Genomic DNA, 21,353 nt, shown 5'->3' on the forward strand with positions numbered 1-21,353 from the left:
TATGTCTGTAAAATGTAGTACGAATTTTCCAATATCGTACCAACTGAAACACGAGGTGGCCTGTTGCAACACATCAAATTGAAGGACACCATAAATAAGAGGTTCAGCTGGGATTCAGATGAGTCTCCCGTGAAAACCGAACTGGTGCGGTTGTGGAATATTCACATGTTTCTGACTACCCAAGTTAGCTGAATCAAAAGCCGCAAAGGTTTATATTTACTTGTGCGATCAAAAGGGTCAAAAATTAAAGCAGTGTCACATTCCACTGATCGACCAACTAAGCAGGTCACTTGTCGGTGGCTTTAACAGAATTGGAAACTTTAGTGGATGTTTTGTCCTGCCAATACGATCAAACTACACTGAAAAGCCTAGAAGCACTATACAGCTGTTTCACCTCTTTTGGCAACCACCAGCAATGCGCATCTCCTGTCTAAGAGCCAGCCAATCGCACCGCTGATCAGCCGCTCATGGGTAATAACCCAGAAGTCGCCGGTTAGGGGCTCGATAGATTCCCAAGAAGGATGAAAAAGCTGTACAACGCTTCTCGACTTTTCAGCATAGATTGGCATCACTCACAAGGCGGAATCTTCGATAAACAGGTCACTCTCCAACCACAAAAAAGCGTCACAACAAGAAACAGGTTGTGAGCCATTTTTCTAAGCTATCCAAGGACGAATGAAGTGACCTTGAAATTGCGGTATGAGAGTACGACACTGAAAGACACCTGGATAAGTCGAAATCTGGGACCTCAGTATACCAGTAAGAATGTTGAAGAATACGCGACATTAGTGTAAATTTTTTGGACGTATTTTATTCTGACAACATAGCCCTTTCACATCCTTATAGAAAAATCAGCACCAAGCTGCGAACAACCCGGAATATCGCACACATCATTTGTTCCCGAATCATGCACAACAAACAGCCTCGAACCCTCCAGTTCGGCTGTCGCAGTCAACCGTGGCCTCCTAAATGTTATTGATACACAGCTATGTTATTTCTATCCCGATTCTCCAGCCCGGTTATCTTTTCTACACTGCTGCTGGATTCTGAGTGAGACTCTCAAGCAGGTCTGGTACACTTCTACCCAGGCAACTGCCCTGCACGAAAGCAAAACTAATCCTCTCTAGGTATATACTGATATGCTAGCTTCAGGGAGTATGTCGCAGACATGAGAGTAAGTATCAAAATTCGTCCTCGGATGTACAAGGCATTTTTTATTTGATTCGTGTTGAGACTGAGTAATTAGTGTTCACTGGCCATGACCAAGATAGGTGATCCAAAAATAAGAGTAAGATAGCAGAGCGAGTAGCTAAAGATCAAGCAGAGGGTTGTAGTAAAAAATTGTGAAATGTGAATACTTGTTTTATCGGGAATTCTCAGACCAGTTGCTTACGCTTCACGATCTTTGTCGCCTGCTGAGAGGAAGTACACACAAATCGATAAGGAGGCATTGGCGATTCTGTTCGGAGTAACACGTTTTCAACACTACCTTTTTGGACATACGTTCGACATATTTACAGACCACAAGTCTCTACTTGGAATCCTCTGAGAAAATAAGCCAATACCTCACATGACGTCGCCTAAAACTTGCATGCCATCGGTATCATTTGCGGTACGCTCCTGGACAAGGGAATCTCACGGTGGATGCCCTAAGTCGCCTACCATTACGAGATGTACCATTACACAAACCGAAACCAGCCGAGCTGGTAAATTTAATGAATAGGTGCGTGGATGTGTGAGGTCGACAAAGTGTATCCTTATTGACATGCTGTTAGAAGACGGGAGGATAATACGCCGTCATTTAGACCATATCAGAACTAGGAAGCATGGACCAGATGCGGAACAAACACTGGAGCCGACAGTGCAGGTGGACTCCGGACTGAAGCAAGAGAGTTCGGAAAAAAAAACACAAATGCGTCAGGGTGTCAACGCCGGTCGGCTAGGGAGTCAAGGTCGGTCGAACGTCATCAAGCTGGAGTTGGCTAAATCTAGCGGTGGAGGGCTGTAGTCAGAGCGTTTGCGCGTGTGCGTGTCCGTTCGTCGTTCCACCACCGATCTGGCGTGTGACTTGAATAGCTGGGTGCGTGTCCGATTGATTGGCTCGCGTAAGCACTGTAGGTTGACTGGATATGTACTCAGTTGTTTGTTTACTCACCACGAAAGCTGACCAGTTGGCCGCGTGTACACAGTACACCCGTGTCCATACACACGTGTTCTTCTGACTTACTGTGAACTACAATATCTTCTCAGCTGGCCGATTCCATTGGAATGAGTTAAGCTATTTACTAAACGCACAGGTTGACTCTTACGAATAGATAAATGTATTTGGCTTGCCAAATTAGCTACTCGTAGCCTCATATCAATATCCACAATATGCGAGAAGAATTACGAAAATGATTAGCCCAAAGCTGTTTTTGGTAGGTGAGGGTTAAGTTTCCACTTATTTTAAGCTAAAAGTGCGCAGCAACTTATTCCAGTCAAAGTAATATTACTGCCCAAAGATAACTAGACAAGATGAATTCTGAGCTTCCCGCATCTCCAGTCAGTTAAGCGCTTTTGACAAATTAGAAACAGGTATCTTAACTGGTTTTAGAAGATTGTACCAGCTCACATTTTACTCATGTCCATTAGAATGACATACTACTCGTAAAAACCACTCTGCTAGTTGTACAGCGTCCGGGGAAGCAAATCCGCAGAATCGAACATGGAGTGTCTGGTTGTCCTACGAGGGTGGCGTCTTGATGACCGGACGATGGATTGAGTGCTAGTATACATATACATACATATAAATATATATGTATGGATATGTACATATACATATATGTGTACATATATGTGTATACATAGGTATATAAATACAGAAATGTCACATTTTTGTTTGGTTGCAGATTTTTCCTTTCGTTGTCACGAGTCCTGTTAACACGACGTAGGGAACTTGCACCAGTGACTTCTACTCTCGAACATGGCTTTCAACATCTTTAGTCAACGGAATTCGTTCCCCCGTGGACCCACCATGAAGAACGCACCAGCCCAAGAGTGGGATCTGGATGGTCTTCAACACCAAAAATGGTTTTGAATTGAGGCCTTCTTCCTTTAGTCAGGGTCAGCGCAGGGCATAGTTAACACAGGCCAATTCATTAGTCCACAATTAACTACGAGATCGGCTGGATAGCCGGTGGACAAATCCTTGTACGCTGGGAGACGCCCTGAGGAGTAAGTAGATCAGACTACAAGCCAAAAGGTCAAGAAAAGTTACTTCAGTAGCTACTTTGAGAAGACTTTTCAGATGAGAAGTTTCCCTGCAAATCCCTAACAAGTAGGAGGCACCTTAGTCAACATTAACCAAGGTCTAGTTGTTTGGTCGATGAAAATATCAACCGAAGGACAACCACACGCAGAACAATTTTCCGACCCATTTACGAACCCGAATTCGGTCGATTAAGTGGTTGCCAACGGAGACCAGACCGTCCCATGCTTTTTAACTGCCTCCAATACTAACCCAGTTTCCCTGCCAAACAGCCCACATTAATTCTTCGCCGGGAGCTGGAAATCAATGGCGAACACCAATTGGCCTGATCTAATTTTCGGTCATCTACCGGCAATTTACGAACATTCGGTCGATTAAATGGTTGCCAACGGAGACCAGACCGTCCCATGCTTTTTAACTGCCTCCAATACTAACCCAGTTTCCGTGCCAAACAGCCCACATTAATTCTTTGCCGGGAGCTGGAAATCAATGGCGAACACCAATTGGCCTGATCTAATTTTCGGTCATCTACCGGCACTGATTCCCGGTACACTTCCCAGGGGCAACATACACACACTGACATCGACCAACTGGTTTTGCAGCAGACATTTGCCCATCCACGCTGTATTTCAAAAGCTCCATGACATTTTCAGATGAATGCATAACCCCAGTTATGTTGTTAGATCATAAACTTTTTCGAAGAGTAGTGTATCGCACTGCTGAACGTAAGGTAAAGTAGCAAAGAAACGGAGATTAAGCCAACCAATCCGGGGAACGAAATGTAAGTCGGGAATGTCAAACTAGGTTCCACGAATAAATCGTTAAGCAGAGCCTTCGAGTGATCCAATTAGAGAGTTAGGCAGATGGCAGCGGACTGACGTTTATTGCAGTCCATCTGGCACAATGCCCCCGCCTGCTAGATGAAATGCATCCTAGAGGGGACAACTTTGAAGGCCTAGGACACTTAAGTTTCGAATCTGCTCTCGAGGATAAACGATTCTTCCCCAGAAGAAACAAAGAATAAACTTTTGGTTTCCTAGCAATCTAATTTACCCTCAAGAAGAGACGCCACGACAGATACAACTGATAACCGGCTGACCATCAGTTCGCGGAGTTTGCGTGGCAAGCACAACCGACACACTGACCTGTGCTGATTGTGAACTATTGTCCGCAGGCCATACAAACAGCAAACGCTCCACAGTTGAAATACCGTTTGAAGGTACTATAATTATGGGAGAGAACAAAGCAACTCCTGATAAGCCAATAGCAATAAATATTTCCGTTGTTCTAAGGGAATACGTCCCTGTGAGAACTCCAGCCATATTAAATAAGCGGTCCCTAATGGGCTTACAATCAGTAAACAGGTTGTAAACCATGCAGCGCGCTTATATTTTCGGGTTACCAGGTATTGAACAGCTGGAGCATTCGCCCCGTTTATTTGGACATCACAGACCCCGTTTGCTTCCACTTCCAAACCTGTTGATCCGCAGCGTCGATACCGATGTTAAGAATGTGATGGTATCCCCAAACTCTGAATACAGTGGCACTTCTTGAGTTTAGCCCTCACAACTCCTTCCTATGACCTAAAGCTGACCCTTACTCTCGCATTTCGGCACAAACTAACTTGACTGTAAGTGCCTTCATCGCACCAAAAGCTCACGTAGACCTAATGGATGCGGTATTCTTCGAGTTCAGACTGGAGGTTGCACATGACCTTGAAAACAGGTACTTGTTGAAAGCCTCTTTTCTTATTGACATTCCGTGAGATTCGACCTTCTCCAAGGCGTACCCTCAAATTCAAACATCTGGCGCACAAAATACCACCTTGTCTCAGATACAAGTGAAATTACACTATGTGCAGATAGCATGGAACGGTGTTCTGATTGGCTAACTTCCCACATCCGATATGTTGAAATCCCATGCAGATGTTTCCTCAAAGTGTCGTATTTCCCACTGTACAAAACCCTGCCGAAACATGTTACACCTAATACCGATACAGGATTTGAGTGGCACACACCACAACAAACACGTTCTTGTGTAATAGCTGCAGCTGGACACCCAAAACTGGAGATTCGGCAAGGGTCAAGCACATACAGTGACGGAAGTTTTATGAAGTAAAGCCCTAAATAGAGCACTGACGGACCCGATCTCAAGCAAACGATCCAGCTGAAGAACGAAGATGGAGTTATAGTCTGAATTTTAGTCGTAAATGGAGGCGTATACGGACTCTTCAATTTTGTAAAGTAGCTGTGCAACTGATGTGCTAGAACGCATCTCTGGATGCTGCTACCAAGAGTCACAAAAACCTGCCCGAACCGATCAACGCGGTCACGACAAAGGGACGATCACTAAGAGGGATATACTGTAGACAGCCCTTGCTGTGCTTGAATTAACAGGATGGTAATCTTACTTTTTACCTCCGGATGAACGCTATTAGGAACAGAATCCTCTAGGAACATTGGTGGTCAAAACGTTCAGCTCGGATTGCCTCTACTCGTGGTGTTCATGTTTCACAGGAAAATATGGAAGGCTGCGTTGAAGAACTGGATTTTTGTGCATGTACTAGTCTCCCTTTTTCAACAAAAGGAAGTTCAGATACGCTGGATTCCTTCTTTAGCCTGTCTGCTACCTGCTGAATTACTTTTGAGAAGCCGTGTTAGCTACGTCCGTGCAGGTGGAGAGCTTGAACCTTCACGTGCATATCATCAATCCGACGAGCGCTGTATGTGATAGATTACCAAGCACATGCTTGGTTTTTCGAAGTCACCACTCAACAGAGCGATATCACCAGCGTACTCCAGGTCGCCTGTCGGGTTTTGGGAAGCTAAGTGGACACGAGATGAACTCTTCAATCCAAGTTCAGGTGATAAATCAATGGCAGAGTTATGGTACCAGTGAAACTGGACAGCCTTCCCGTACGTAAAACTCGATGTAGAACTCTCCGATCGATCACCACATACGGGGACTCGAGCAGTCACTGATCAGTTAAAGGACCTAATGAGGTCTACCAGCTTCGCGACGAAACATCGCCAGGACTGTGCCGAATGGCTCACGGAATCCTCCTTGGTTTGGCCTGGAGTGCGTAGACCGCGTTCGGAAGCAGGTTGTAGCAGAAAAGATGATAATTATCACAGACAGTTCCGTCGCCTATTTTGGGGATCACCAGTAAAATTGAGATACCCAGCCCAGCGAAACGGAATCAGTTACCCACACTGTTTGAGAGGTGCGAAGATACAGGATTTGTAGACCTCCGCACGGACTCTGTTCCCTGCGGAGACATTTCTGCTCCTCCGTTGTCTCAATCGCAGCGATCTCCGGTTCACTTCGCTGGCCACACTTGACGTCATATGTTATTGAGGCTAGACCAGTTTTAAGTCTTGATTTACGGGCGGCTTAACTGTTTGAATTATTCGGCTCATCGGTCAATCTTCCAATCATAGTTGTTTAGGACCTCTCAATTCGTTCCAAATAGCAAAAACTGCTGGAGGTCTTGTTGAACACGTTCTTGTTTACGACTGAGTGAGAAATATACATGGGGACGTAAACAGCTGTCTGCATAAAGGCAATCTTTTCTGTGTTGTCTATTGTTAGTGGTGGGCCAGATGGACTAAGTGGCTAGAGTGCGAATTTACTGACCGGAAGGTCCGTGGTTCAAACCCGACCTCTGCCTCTCGACTTCCCCTGTCTAGGCTTGGGCAACCTGGCAGTATCCCAGCCTTCGTGCTTCCTTCGGGTAGCATGGCAGCTAGGCACCGAAAGGGTGCTACAGCTGAGAGATTGTTCTCAACTCCTTTCTTTCATGTATTCCTGGCTTTACCTAACTCATGTAACTGTCAGGACGCGTCTGTACATAAAAAAACGCATATGTGCAGAGAACAGCGGCGCGTCCCCGAGGTCACCATCGGTCAACACGTTCCGGATAGCAGCACACGACCAGTGGAGTGGGTGTGAAATTGTTCACTGCAGGAAAGCCGTCGCTGACTGGACAGAACAAGCGAACGACCCGAATTGGACATTTAGCCACCCTATGTACTTACGCATAAGCTCTGTACGTCTGACCTGACATGACCTGACTTGACCCGATAATACAGGCGTGTCCCGGTTTCTTTATCTTCTTCTTGTCGCTCAGCACACGACCGAGTGGGTGTGAAATTGTTCACTGCAGGAAAGCCGTCGCTGACTGGACAGAACAAGCGAACGACCCGAATTGGACATTTAGCCACCCTATGTACTTACGCATAAGCTCTGTACGTCTGACCTGACATGACCTGACTTGACCCGATAATACAGGCGTGTCCCGGTTTCTTTATCTTGTTCTTGTCGCTCAGTCTGGCAGGCTCAGTTCGGGCGTGATCAATTAGACGGCCACCCATGTTAAACAGTAGCACAGGGAAAAGCTTGCAGTGGATCAAAATACTTCAATTCTGAAACAATCACGGTAGTTTACGAAGGCATTCACTCCATAAAGTGCAAAATGGAATTATTGTAACAAAAATGCAACGCTGTTCGGACATATGTGAGGCACAGCCAAAGGACGAAAGGTTCAGAAAGAAGGCGCACACGAACAAATGCTGCCATCCACACCACCATTGCTCAAAGCTCATCCCGTCTGGTAGTCAGTTTTGGTCCGCGGTGAATCTTACGTCTATCCCTCCTGGTTTCTCTCCGAAGCCGTTCTGCTTCCGCCTTTTCGCGTATCAATCGCTGAACAGAAAATAAAACGGTGTAAGAGGTCAAAACGCAATTAGAATTGCTGCGACATTGGAGAAGTTCTTCACCAAAACAGGGAAAACACTCGAGTAATTTATAACTGTCACTATTTGGTAAATACCACACACGCAAGCATCGCGTGCGTCACCACACCCAACGTAATTAAGCACGTTTCAGAAACCAATGTTTCCGTTCATAATGAGCCAAAGTGGCCTTCTGCTATCTGATTAAACGTTTACACCGACAAGATAGAAAGATTCAGGTTTCAGTGCTCATAAATAAGCTAGTGCGCTAAATAAAAATACCGGAGCATTAAATAGGCAAGAGGTCAAAAACGATAGGCAGGGAATCAGCTATTACTCCCGGACCTCTCACCGGGTGGAATCAAGCCACGCTGAAAAGCTCAACGGGAGAACTTCCCCTCTGCACAATACATGGTTGATCAGAAGTTTGGTGAACAGGAAACTTGACAGAACATAAAAGACATCTACTTACTCCCCGTAGAGATTAGGTTCAGGTGAACTTGTGTTTAGAGAAGGAATTCTGAAGTTTCGATTGTGGGCTTCAACCAAATGAGGAGAAAAACAGCTGTGTTCAGCTTTTCAGCACGTGTTAGCCACGACTTACGGACTGGCATCAGATATAAAATTCCAAACGTTTCTCAACATTTTCGTTGAAATTGATACGTTTAGCTCAGCACCTAGGCCATGAGCTAAAAGCATTCTCCTTAGCCGCTCTTGACGGGACTCCCAAACGTGCCTTGTAAATGTTGTATTTACCCGTTCTGAAGTATCACAGTGACACTTATGGAGGTTTTGAGATACGATATCATCATCATTATCATCATTAGCAGCTGTAAGAACGCGAACTTGTCGTATAGTGATTATAACTGCTACAGTTTCGTCCAACGATGATTTGTGGAGGTCGTGGAGGTAGCTGCGAATTGGAGGCGTGAATACAAAACCATCAGTGCACTTTTAAGTGGGGAGTTTTGGTAGGGAGCTATGCAGTGAAGTCAATAACTTGGATACATGAACGCCATTGAGGGTGCGATTGGGCCATGTCTGATAATGTCTCTAACCATTGATGTGGCCCGTCTCGGGGTCCCCATCCAGGAAGACGGTAATCACCAGCACAGCTGAGTTTGCTGGTAATGGCTTTCACACTTCGCTGGCTAGTTTCAATCCTTCGCGTGTTTCTGCAAAAAGAACCCCCCGAGGAAGTTGGTCAAATGGCATACGGAGTACGTGGCCAAACCAGCGCAACCTACGCAGTATAGTCAGTTCATCTATCGTGAGTGAGTTACTTCTTCCAATACCATTCGACGTATTTCAGCATTGCTGATCCAGTGTTCCCACCGGACTCGGGCAGTGCTCCGAAGACATCGATGCACAAACACTGAAGGTCTTTTGACGTCCTCGGTGCGCAGCGGCCAGGTTTCTGGCCCGTATAGCAATATGGATCACACCGCAGCATTGTAAACTCGACCTTTGAAGGATAAGCTGGGTCCACGCCTACGCAACAAGTGATACAAGTTCATGAAAGCTGATCTGGCCTTCCAAATCCGGATGGAAATACAATCTTTCGCAAGGCCACCGGGACTGATACAGCTGCACCGGTTAACAAAATTGTCTGCTGCATCAAGCGGCTCATTCGCAAGCATGAGGCTAGGGTTCGAGCCTACACAGTCTTGCAGTAGCACTTTACACTCTGCAGGTGAGAAGCGCAAGCCAAACCGTGAAGCAGAATCATTTAGTTTTATATTAGATTTAGTAGCATTTGCATCACCACGGCATTAGATACAGGAAGAGCTATGTAGTCTGCGTACACGATATCAATTCGATCCCACAGACACTAGAGGTTGATAGTGAGTCTTCCATAATCTTATCAATGACGAAGTTGAAGAGGACAGCCGTGTCTGACGCCACTTAACGTGTTGAACTCATGCGAGAGTTTCCTGTAGACCTTTACACGTCCACGTGAGTTGTAGAGTCAAGAATTTATAGGGGACACCTTTGTTTCATAGACACTGCCATAGTGCCTGACGGTCCAGAGTCAAAAGCAGCTTTCTGATCTAGGAAGACAAACATTTTGGCTGCCGGAAGGAGTGTCGCTGTTCCAGAACCTATCGAAGGGTAAAGATGGGATCGATGCATCCGCTTGCAGGACGGAAATTATTTTGAGCAGCTTTCTGACCTAGGAAGACAAACATTTTGGTTGCCGGAAGGAGTGTCGCTGTTCCAGAATCTATCGAAGGGTAAAGATGGGATCGACGCATCCGCTTGCAGGACGGAAATTATTTTGGTTTTCACGGATCTGTACCTCCCTGTGTTCGGTCAACCTTTGAAAGATGAGACCAGAGAGCACCTGCCATGTCACAGCTACCAAGCTGATGCCACAAAGTATTCGCGTTCCCTTTTTGAAAATGGGAATAAATGTCGACATTCTGTAGGCACCTACTCTTCGTTCCAAATAGAACCAATAAGCTTGGTCAGATGGGTCACCGGGGATTCTGCGCTTTCTTTGAAAAGGACTGGATACAGATCGTTCGGTCCTGGTGCCTTGTCAGGGTTCAGTACCGATATTTCATACTGTATTTCTTCTTCCAACGGACGATTAAGGTTTATGTTCCATTCGCCCTTATGCACTATCTCCACAGGCTGGGTTGCAGGGGGCTAGCTGGACCGCTCTTCGAAGTGTTCGGTCCATCATTCCAGCTAACGTTTTTGCGAGTGAATTAATGAGCCGCCTTTTTCACTTATCGTTTCACTGACAGCTGCTCTCCTAGGGCCAGTCAGTGGTATCAGCTGGTATAGGGCACAGCTGTTCCCGAAAGTAAAATCATCCTCCATATCCCGAGCTACCGTCATCCACCAGAGCTCTCGGTCGTTCCGTAGGCTCTTCACCATTTGGCGTTTGAAGGATTTGCGTGCGCCATCGTACTCATACATGCTGGCAAGCATTTCCTTGCACCGATCACGGATAGTGATCTTAACAACATATAGTGGTCTTGTGGTGGAACCGGAAAAGACGGACAGACACAAATGAACGCGGCTAAAATAGCTCCTTTCACATTATGCCACGCTCCACCCACGTGCTCACTTCCAGTCAGCATTGGTTTACTGTGGAGAATTTTTGGCCTAGCTCACATCGATACTGTTGGGCTGTGGTAGTTTTTCGAAGATGGTGGATTGGCATGCATCTTGCTGGTTTGAGAAGGCCTGAGAGGAGACGCACTGTCAGGCATGCACGCACCATGGAGTAATCGGAATCAAGTTGCGTGCGTCAGAAGGAACGGCAGTCCTGCATTGTGGCACTTCGCCAGTGGCTGATGGCTACATGATCCAACTGGGTTGATTCGCAGTTGGTGTCCGCCGGGTTACGCAGTGTGAAAACTTATGCTGAAAGTTCGTACTGGCCAGAAACAGTGGATGATCAGCATACAATTGGAACATTCGCTCTCCGTTGTCTTTGCGACGAGCATCGACTCCAAATCAACCACCCGAATGCAATCCCAAGGCGCTCAGACGACCGACTTGGGTATTCATATCGCCTGCAAGTACCACAATGTCAGTGCTTCTTGCTTGACGAGGGAGTCCGGATATCTTTCGATAGAAAGTATCCTCCTCCGCATCAGAACTGCAGTCCGTTGGGGCATGAGTCGACAATACGGAAGAAGTGTGAAAAACCTTAGTTCGTCCTTGGCCTTCTGAGATGCACAACCACGCTTGGGTCTTGAATGCACATTTCGGAGACACAGCATACACTCATTTTAAGGGAGTATTAGGTTTCAGCGAGCATTGCCTGTTTGCCAATGTGACATAGACTACGGATGTTAAAAGGGGGTGAGATGGCCCAAGTGGTTGGAGTGCGAATTTACTGACCGGAAGGTCCGTGGTTCGAACCCGACCTCTGCCTCTCGACTTCCTCTGTTTAGGCTTGGGCAACCTCGCAGTATCCCAGACCTCGTGCAACCTTCGGGTGGCATCGCAGCTAGGCACCGAAAGGGTGTTACAGCTAAACGACGACGCCAAAAGCTCATATACAGAAATGATCTCGTGGATGTAGGAAGGTGTTAGTTTATTCTCAAAAGGCAGCGGGGAGCATAAGGCCCTTCGGTTGGACAGTCAAGTGACCCAGCGACGTTTGCTTGTATGGTGGGAAGGATTTGAGGAGGGACATCGATGGATACAGAACTGTGCGCGCAAATGATACTTCCCGGTTGCCCAGTGCGATGAAGGGGGTTTGGTTGAGGTACCCCAATTTGAGTCGTTGACGCAAAAGTCTGACCCACGAGGCAGTGGGAGAATGTAGGGTTTTCTTTGGTGACCATGCCCGGAGCCGACGACTGAGTAGTCTGACCTGCTCGGCTGCAGGGGGTTGGCCTAACCCGAGGGCGCAGGGAATGAGGCATTACTGTCTCATTCCTGATAGGGCTGCGCAGAGCAGGTGCCTTTTGAGCAGCACCGGATTCTTTGGCTTTAAAAGTATTCCGACCGTATTGGGAAATGCGCCGGCGGTCACGGTTAACCGTTGGGCGATCGGAGTGTGCGGCTTTTGGGGCCGACCTTTTCTAAACCGTCCTTCCTCGGGGGGAAGGCAGCATCACCTTTTCCATGAATATGGATATGCTGGTCACCTGGGGGAACACCTTACTGCCTTCATACTCCTGTCGGAGAGGACAGTACGACTTTACCCCAAGACCGCCTCGTAGCACGATTACTCGTAGTACAGGATCTTGCTGCTCTTGATTCAACTGCTTTCCTTTGGTTTCCTGACATGGTTGCACCTTGTGGAACGAAATTACAGCCAGTGTATCCCACGGGATCATTGCAGCACCCAAGCCCGATCACCACGTCAAGGTGGTAGCCTTAGGCCGGGATAAGATAGGATGATGGGTGTTCAGAATAGGTTTACGCTGTTCGACTGTATCCCCCGACAACGGATTAAAGACATTTTACGTAATCCTATGAATACTACCCGTGGATCAGATGTGACTAGGTCAACCCGCTCAGCAGAAACATTTGAATTTAGTAGTATTGAAGAAGTGTTCTACAGATCACTGACCTGATGGGCTGAGGCTGGATTCACATAATCAGCAGGTCGTGGGATCAGGTTTAGTTCTTGACGTCCACGAAGGAATAATTGTTCTTCGGCAGCAGGAATCACTCCAGACAGCATTGTGATGTTAACAGCCCACTGAAGAACGTCCATAGTGTCCTTGCCTTGTAATACGTGGTGAACCACATCGGGATAGTGGAGTGATAGTTCTAACAGGAGAGGCACGGTTTCAATTACGGACACCAATGCTGTGGGGTTTGACAGAAACGCAGAGAATTGTAAAGGACTAATTAAATAGTAAGCAGTGTACAAAACAGAATTATGTTGTCCGATGGAGCCGAATCGCATGGGATTTGTTCGAACGTATGAAATAGAATAATGTCAAAATAACATTCAACGTACCAACAAAATGACAAGAATGGTATTTCACTGCCATGAATGCGAAAATCATTCACTGCTGTGGAAACAAACTTTTCCAGGATGTACGAACGAATTACTGGGGCTGTGGAACGTGTCCCGAATGAGCTGACAGAAATCGAAATGAACTTTGGTAGAGCACTTGTTCTTGGAGGAAAACGCACGTAGGTTACGTGTTTATAATTACCCAGGCTGGAAATTTCTGCGATATCTTAATTCATTCACACGGATATCCCGAATGGATACTATGGCTGCTATTGACGGTGACAGAAATGGTCTAGGTCCAGTACTCACATGCGAGGTGAGCTAATTTCAAGAGATTCAATTCTAACCTATACTTGATAGAGCAGCTCCAAGACCTGATAATCACGTCATCCTTCGTCATCATCTCAACAACTGATCACGAATGCCATGCATCAGCCGGTTGCACCCAGTTCGTCGGCAACAAGTGAATTATGTTGTTTCATTGAGCATCTTCCCGTGAAAGCCCAGCGGTCAATTTGAACTTGGAAGTGGAATGGCTAAAGAGCAGTAAGCATTTAGTCCTTAGCGTTTTTCCTGTACACACATGAAACCGATTCGGGACAGAACGAGTGCGGCTACTCGCATTCGGTGGGCATCAAGACGATTTGGCAAACTAGGCTCCGAAGTGCCGACAATCTGGCTGGCTTTGCTGTTTTTTAGGAGACGGTGCCAATGGTAACGCCAGGGACAGTTCAAGAACCTTCAGTAAGTTCACTCCCTCATTTCCAAGGAATTTAAGGCCACATTAACGATCAATTTTGTCCACTGAATTATCGTTGCCAGAACGAGGCACCAACAGAAGACGAAGCATCAACATAAAACTTAACACTCAGCATTTTATCCAGTCACGGTAAACATTCTAAGGAAGACCTCACAGTACGGAGGATACAGAAGAATTATTAGATTTTAATTTTGGACTGTATGAATACGAATCATAAAGGCGGGCATTAACTCAAGCCTCCTGGAAAAACACATGTGGAATTTGGCACAGATCAAGTAGGTAAACCTATATGGATGGATTATAAGAAACTGACCGGTCGCGGTGTGATCCTTCATTGGCTCTTCATCCAGATCAACAGACTGGAGTGCACCGTACGCAGTATGAAGAACCTGAACTCAGAAAGGGAAGTAAGAACACGTACACACAAAGCTGGAAAATTTGAAAGACAGCGATTATAGAAAGACGACAGATTGTACCCATAGAGACAAAATGAGTTCGAATTAAGAACGACTAAACAAGTAGCATAGAAAGGTAGGCGGGAATTCAAACCACCGGTTTCTCCCTATTTATGATTCACCGAGGAGATGCTGCCCCAAAATTCAATAATTCTTTTAGGAACCTATACGACAGATTCGTTTACAGCTCGTTGGCATATCACGTTAACGCCAATTTGCTAAAGCAAATGAGTGATTCAGGCAGCACATTTACAATTTGTTCAAATAAGACGAAATGATGATTGAAATTGAGGGATTCCTTTCTAATGATTTTTAGACTCAGCAGAACTGTCAACCGACCAGAACTGTCGATCAACCTTCACATATTACTTGTAAAGAACAGTACTCCAATAGTTTGAATGTTGGTCTGATTGAACCATGAGACCGGCTTTCGTGCTGCCTATTCGGTTGAAAACATGACAAACTGAATGTCCGCGTGAAGCTCAACAGGGTCGCAAATGAATGGATGGAAATTCAGAGAGTACGTCGAACGTGATGAGCAAAGCGGAAGGGCGTAACAGCAAAGTAAAGCAAACAGCTTTCTCGATTTAAGCCGGACAGACCCATTTGCATGGGCTAGAGGTGGGTACTGATGCAAATGCAGATCTGATCGACACTTGGCAGTGAATGCGGACGAGTAAGACGAGTAAGAAACTGAATTAGGAGCAGCGAGAAACTAGGTGCCATATTTTTAGTGGTGCGGGATGTTGGTGTAGACCACTGGAGTTGACATCTTTCAGAGCTAAAACTGGAACTCTTAGGGGACCACATGTCCCAAACTACAGACTGCCCAATTGCGCGCTGCATTAACAGCATTCGACTAACAGACAAACCAGTGATTTCCCTAGATCATCATGAGGTAAATACAAGGTTAATTAATCCCAGAAACACTTGGATACCTATTGCGGGCATTCCGCATTACTGGCCGGAAAATCTACTGACCCGTCCCTGGACACTTTCGCACCCCAAAAATAATCGCGAATGATCTACTTAGGCAGTACCCGATGCACGCGTAGGACAGAACAGAGGACCGTTGACATGCATTGGCACCGATCGATTAAGGGTCTAGCGAAAATACTAAGTAGTACGAATCTTTACATGCGTTCCTAGAGAGGACCAGGCAGTCTACAAGCTGAGCACTAGGGTACTCAAATGACATCAGGTGTAAGGAAAGGTTAGCCCCATATTAGTGTTAAGGATGGTTTACGTAAAAAAAGACTGGTCGAGAGTTCTGTCTCCATGCCCGGGACGAAAATGATGAGGTCCTGTAACTCCTGCTCAAAATGCACCTTGTCCAAAGTATTATTGGGACTCAAGCCTCCATAAATTACTGAATGTGCCTCAGAATAGGGGTCCTGCGCACAGACAAGCTAGCAATCTTCGCGTCTTCCATGAGCATTTCGCCATGTAAGCGAAGCTAATTTACATTATTGGGAATCATCTGCAGTTAACATCTCACGAAGCTTCAAGGAAAATTCGAAAAGGAAAACCACGAAAAGTCTTCGAATAGTTGACTCGAGGTGAGGCCTTTGAAGGAAATCCTACCATCACCTCGAAGGTCTGACCACTAATTCAGGGATTCCCCAAACATCGGTTCTTCCGGGTCTAAGAGGCAACCGGTAGGGGAAAATGTGGCTCAGTAGAGCGACAATCTATAATTAGGATGTCACAGCTTACAAGCAGCACACAGGACACAGGAATTTACCCACACATAACTGACAATAATTGCACTCGATGAGAAAAGACTCGGAAGATTCGATATCACGTTGACAGCTTACCGAGATAAACACGGTAAGACAAGGAAAACCCTTGAATAATAGATCATACTTTCGATGACAGACTCGAGAGACTGGACATAGAGCGGAATCTGCCGTTAACTATTACCTATTACACGGGCGAACCTATGTTTTTGTATACGGGTGTTTTCTGATTTCAAACCGAATTTGACAGGACGGTGCTCGGAGACGATCCTATATGGTGAATTTTTATGGGGGAGGGAGGAATTTCGCTGTGGGAAATGTGACAACTCTATCTACCAAAGAGCCTATCGATTTCACGTAAATTAACAGTAGTGCTTAATCCGTAAATACCTTTATAACGCCACGACAGAATGACTTCTCCTTACTGTCTAGACGTCGATGCAGGGTGAACAGGATAAAAAAAACTTGCTCCAAAAATTTGGTCTCAGTAAGACGTATGATATCTCATTGATGAAACGACTGGATACAAATATACAAGGTTAAGATATAAGCTGGATTCCTGAATGGAGGTGCAGCAGCGTGTGACGTTTAGTACGTCTAACACTTACCTACTCATTAGTAGCTTAAAAATAATCATCTCGGACGTGACACGTTTTTCATCTAAGTGTCCGAGGTGCCACGTAGCGTGGCATAACGATTTCCTCAACACTAGCCATACTGCTAGGGAGTTCATTCTGAAAGCACATGACATGTTGCACAATCAATGTGTGCACTGTACACCACAAGAGACTCCTCGTAAGGGCTACGGTCGTGAGTTATCATTTCGACTTGTCGTGGCTCCCCATACATTTGTACTCGTTTCTCGCTTGGATAAAAACAAGCGTTATCTCGAAAACTAAAAGGAATGCAAAAACAGGGGAACCCTGGGACAGACTTTGTGCAGCACATCTGGCTGGAGAGCGTCGAAGCGGAAGGTTCGGTTGATTCTCATATAAAACCCAATTTTGTATCTCGTGCTGGTAGGATCAAGAGAGCAATCGCCAGAGAAAATTAGTTGAGAATCTACAAATATCTTGGGTCAAATGGATGGACGCAGACCAAGTTCCGAACTTCGCTACGCCTCTGTAGTTCCTTGAATGAGACTAAGTCTCCATAATTTCTAACTACCGGTAATTTTCGTAGAAAAATCACCTGCTTTGCAGTTTTCTACACAAGTATCATCGTTATCTTTTACATATCCGAGTAGTGAAAAGCCCTCAAGTAACGCTTGGCGAACAAGAAAAACTATCGTAGTTTGACCTCTTTCAAGAAGTTTTGAAGTCAGTTCTTTGTTCCTTGAGGATTATTTCAAAATTCGCGATCCAGAGGACGATGACCTGCATTCAGAGGTGCCAACGTACACTTTGAGAATTAACGTGTAGTCTCCAAGCAAAATGGAGCATAATAATGGGCGGGTAGCTTTAGCGTTGAACTGGAAAAGTACCGGGTTTAGTCCCGGTTTAAAACAACAAAATTCTTGGATCAACCCATACTCACATTGTGTAGAGTGGAGCAGACCTCTTGCACAATTCTCAGTGCTTTATCATAAGGATGGGATTGCAGCTTGGTAAGCAGCGCATGATGCTGTTCGCGTTTCAACTGATACGTTATAGGCTTATCTGAGAAAGGGAGCTAAGGAAGTCATACAGAAAATACAACAAATGAAGGGAGATGAAGTAGCTTGGAAGACAGGTGTAGATTTACCCAACATGGTAGCCGACAGGGCTGGCTAATCTTAAGAGAGGCCGCATCTCTAGGTGCGTGAAACACAAGTCGCGGTTGTGCACTAAGACAGAAGGAGCAGTCTGTTCAGTCTGTTCAGTCCTATCAGTAGGTTGGAATTGTTTTGCAGTCACTTGTGCGTCATTGACTGTGAAGCGTTACGTATGAAAAGTGTTTTAAAAATATACTTAGTGTAATTGGTTACTGAGACAGTGACTAATATTGAGCAGTCAAGCTACTGACAGATAGGAGAGGGAACTGTCACATCAGTTTTGTAACAGTACAGACAAACTTGAACCTTTGACGCCTATCGAATTCTTAGTGAGCACGGGTCAAGTTCACGGATAACTGCTGGTGTGCAACTGGTTCAAGACAGATTTATCGCATCGACTGGGTCAACACACTAACCAGATTTATCAATAATCCCTTAAACGTGCACAGATACAAAATTCAATTCAAACCGCTCAGGATTCCGAAAATGCTTTTACGTGCAGTCAATCAATCAACCCTTCGGTGCCTAGCTGCTTGAAGGAGGTTCGAGGACGCAGATGCTGTCAGGTCACCAAAGAATAGACAGGAGCAGTCGAGATGCTGAGGTTAGGTTCGAACCATGGGTCTTCGCAGTCGAGAGAGGTTAGGTTCGAACCATGGGTCTTCCAGTCGGTAGGTTGACGCCTTAATCACTGAGCTATCTCAAGCTCAAAAAGCAGTCAGCCTGCTAACAGGGCTCAAACTGAACCAAAACAACTGGTTGTTGTCCAAGTCTTTCCCATTTACACTGCAGGTGGTGATTCATGAACATCAGAGCCAAAAGTACACACCCACACTTCAAATTAAAATTACTTATCGATCTTAGCAGGTATCTAAATGAAGCCATTGTGAAGGTACAACGTGGGGCAAGACAAGAACGACCAGCATGCAGTGTTAGTTCTGCGGGAAAACCCATGGCTTCAAAAGTCTCCAACACACTGAAACGGCTCGGTTTCTGATCGTATGAATAGAAAGATGCTGGAAGATCATGTAAACTTTGCAGCTCAATCGTTAGACTGGTCTCCGAGGCCTTCTGAGGGTAAACAAACTAAAGACTTACAAACATGAATACAAAAAGGCGAGTTTTTTCAGGTGCCTTGCAAGAAATATTTGCAATTGAGTGTTGTGTGGATGGCCGCTGATTTGGTTGCCGAGCCGAGCAACTCGGTTGCAAATGATTCATCACCTCAGTCGATCAAGAAATGTTTGAGACAAAACTACCAAGTTTTGCGAAGAGCTGAGGGTATCACTGAGCAAGTAAAAAAAACCCCGACTCGATGGAGGGTTGCCGAGCACCAGCACCAGCTGCTGACATAGGTAACCGAAAAGGATACAATCAGGAATATTTAGACTTCCGCTTGTAATGTGCACTGTGCAAACCATCACGAAGAAAGACCAAGCCCAGTAATCCATGGGCAGGCTAAAAAAAGATTCATGGAAAGGTTAGACCAATTTCATGTTGGATAGTTCAGAATTGTGAGTAACAGCACAATTATGGAAAAGCAACAAACCAAATTAAATGGTAAACCAAGCAGGGAAAACGGGATAAACGCCGACGTACCTGAGGTAATTTCACTCGGGAATCGGATTATGAGAAGTGAGTACAGTCGTCACAAGCAGAAGGGACCAAATGAATAGAATGACTAAGAAGCTCATTCTCTGACAGATTCTATTGTTGACAGAGGTGATATCATGGGATGGAGACTTAAATACATGAAAATATACTACATATTCCCAGGGTATGCCACTACAGCTAGTTTAGGACTGATACAGCTAATCGATAAACCTATCACGAGGATTATACTTTATGCTGAAGATAACGACAGGCGAGTAGCCGTACATACTCACGAAGCACCGCAAAAAGTTTGAAAGAACATGGGATGCAAAACCGGCTAACAGTCCCTTTCGTTGAGGGGATGGGAGATTTCACCTGAACTACTGATCCCATGAGTAACTTAATTAGTACGTCAGTAAGGTTGTGTTGCAACGAGTATGTGCTGAGCAAACTTCAACTCAAGCCTCAAGCGATCCCAAGCCAACAGAGCTGTCCTCCTCTGCATGGCCTTTTGAAGCCCGCACTGAATGTCACAACCCTCGAAGAACCCTCTCATCTCGCAACACAGACATTTTCCTGAGACACATCGGCACACGAAATTCATTCGTTTCACCTTTCAGGTGTCCGCATTCTTCTGAAGCACATTCACTGCTAGCTTGACGGGTACTAATTTGAGGACTTGTCTGGTCATTTTTGCTTAAGTGGTCAGAGAGAAGTCTGAAAACGTCCAAACAGAAAATGAGGTACATGGACGGTAGACGGGGGGAGGTGATGAGCCAAGTTCTTGATTGCAATCGGTACTTTACCGCTTATGACCTTGTCAAGTATAGGTGGCCTTTTGTGCTGGTCGAGCTGAAATCTACCCATGCATTTGGCTTGAAATTAATCTTTGATGTGAGGTGCCAAGAATGCTCGGACTAACCTGGATTGTCACTGAATCCCCATTGTTGCGCCGCAGTTACTATGGTCAATTATTCTGGTTTACACTCCGGCTATGCAGAGCTTGGAGATTATATCACGATGTTCATACAATTTACAAGACAACGAACACGTCCGAGTATCCCGAATATTTAAACGAAATTTCCGGGATGTCCAAAAAAGGTTGATGTCCAGAAGAAAATCTAAGGATCAGTTGATGTGAACGTAAGGCACCTTGGAGGGTGGGAATACGTGTAGGTTTTTATACAACAACATGAACGGTTCACAGAATATCTTAACCTCACATCTGCTAGTATCTCATTTCATCGGCACACGCTACGATTGTCATCGGACCATCTCAAGAACTTTACCGAGGCGACTCCAGGAAAAATGCAGAGATTTATTAATGGGAAAAATATAGTGCCAAGCCTGATTCTGCAGCCAAGCAAGCAAAAAGCTTCGTTGATTCCAGGCTGAAAAAAACTCGGGAAACATATCAGGTATATTATGAACATTCAGTAACACTAGCATGCGAGACGAACAAGTAAACAACATAGAAATTCAGACAACAGCTCAACCAGTGGGGGAAGAACGATTGAATTCAGACTTCATGAACCCTTTGAATAGTGCGGTAAACAGGAACACCAACTGGGGTCGAAAGTGGATGGAACACAGAGAGAAGTAGGTAAACGGATGGACCGACTGGTGTACAGGT

General features: G+C 45.5%; 3 protein-coding genes across 3 annotated transcripts in view; 2 read left to right on the forward strand and 1 right to left on the reverse strand.

Moving 5' to 3' along the window:
* Positions 1–969, forward strand: part of T265_05923 (hypothetical protein) — a gene marked incomplete at both ends in the record, with an annotated part of 14,680 nt that extends 13,711 nt beyond the window's left edge. The window contains one exon of the mRNA XM_009171058.1: positions 847–969. Within this exon, the coding sequence (XP_009169322.1) occupies positions 847–969 (123 nt within the window). The remainder of the gene's footprint in view (positions 1–846) is intronic.
* A 6,630-nt stretch (positions 970–7,599) lies between these two features.
* T265_13908 (hypothetical protein) lies at positions 7,600–19,584 on the reverse strand (the record flags this gene model as incomplete). Its single annotated transcript, XM_009171076.1, has 5 exons — positions 7,600–7,951; positions 13,025–13,266; positions 14,494–14,569; positions 17,911–18,032; positions 19,500–19,584. 5 exons carry the CDS (start codon positions 19,576–19,578, stop codon positions 7,841–7,843), a joined length of 630 nt encoding a protein of 209 aa, XP_009169340.1.
* T265_05924 (hypothetical protein) overlaps positions 8,989–21,353 on the forward strand; it is a gene marked incomplete at both ends in the record, with an annotated part of 32,382 nt that continues 20,017 nt past the window's right edge. The window contains one exon of the mRNA XM_009171059.1: positions 8,989–9,079. Within this exon, the coding sequence (XP_009169323.1) occupies positions 8,989–9,079 (91 nt within the window). The remainder of the gene's footprint in view (positions 9,080–21,353) is intronic.

Source organism: Opisthorchis viverrini, assembly GCF_000715545.1.
Source record: "Opisthorchis viverrini unplaced genomic scaffold opera_v5_115, whole genome shotgun sequence".
In the NCBI taxonomy this organism is placed as follows: Eukaryota; Metazoa; Platyhelminthes; class Trematoda; order Opisthorchiida; family Opisthorchiidae; genus Opisthorchis; species Opisthorchis viverrini.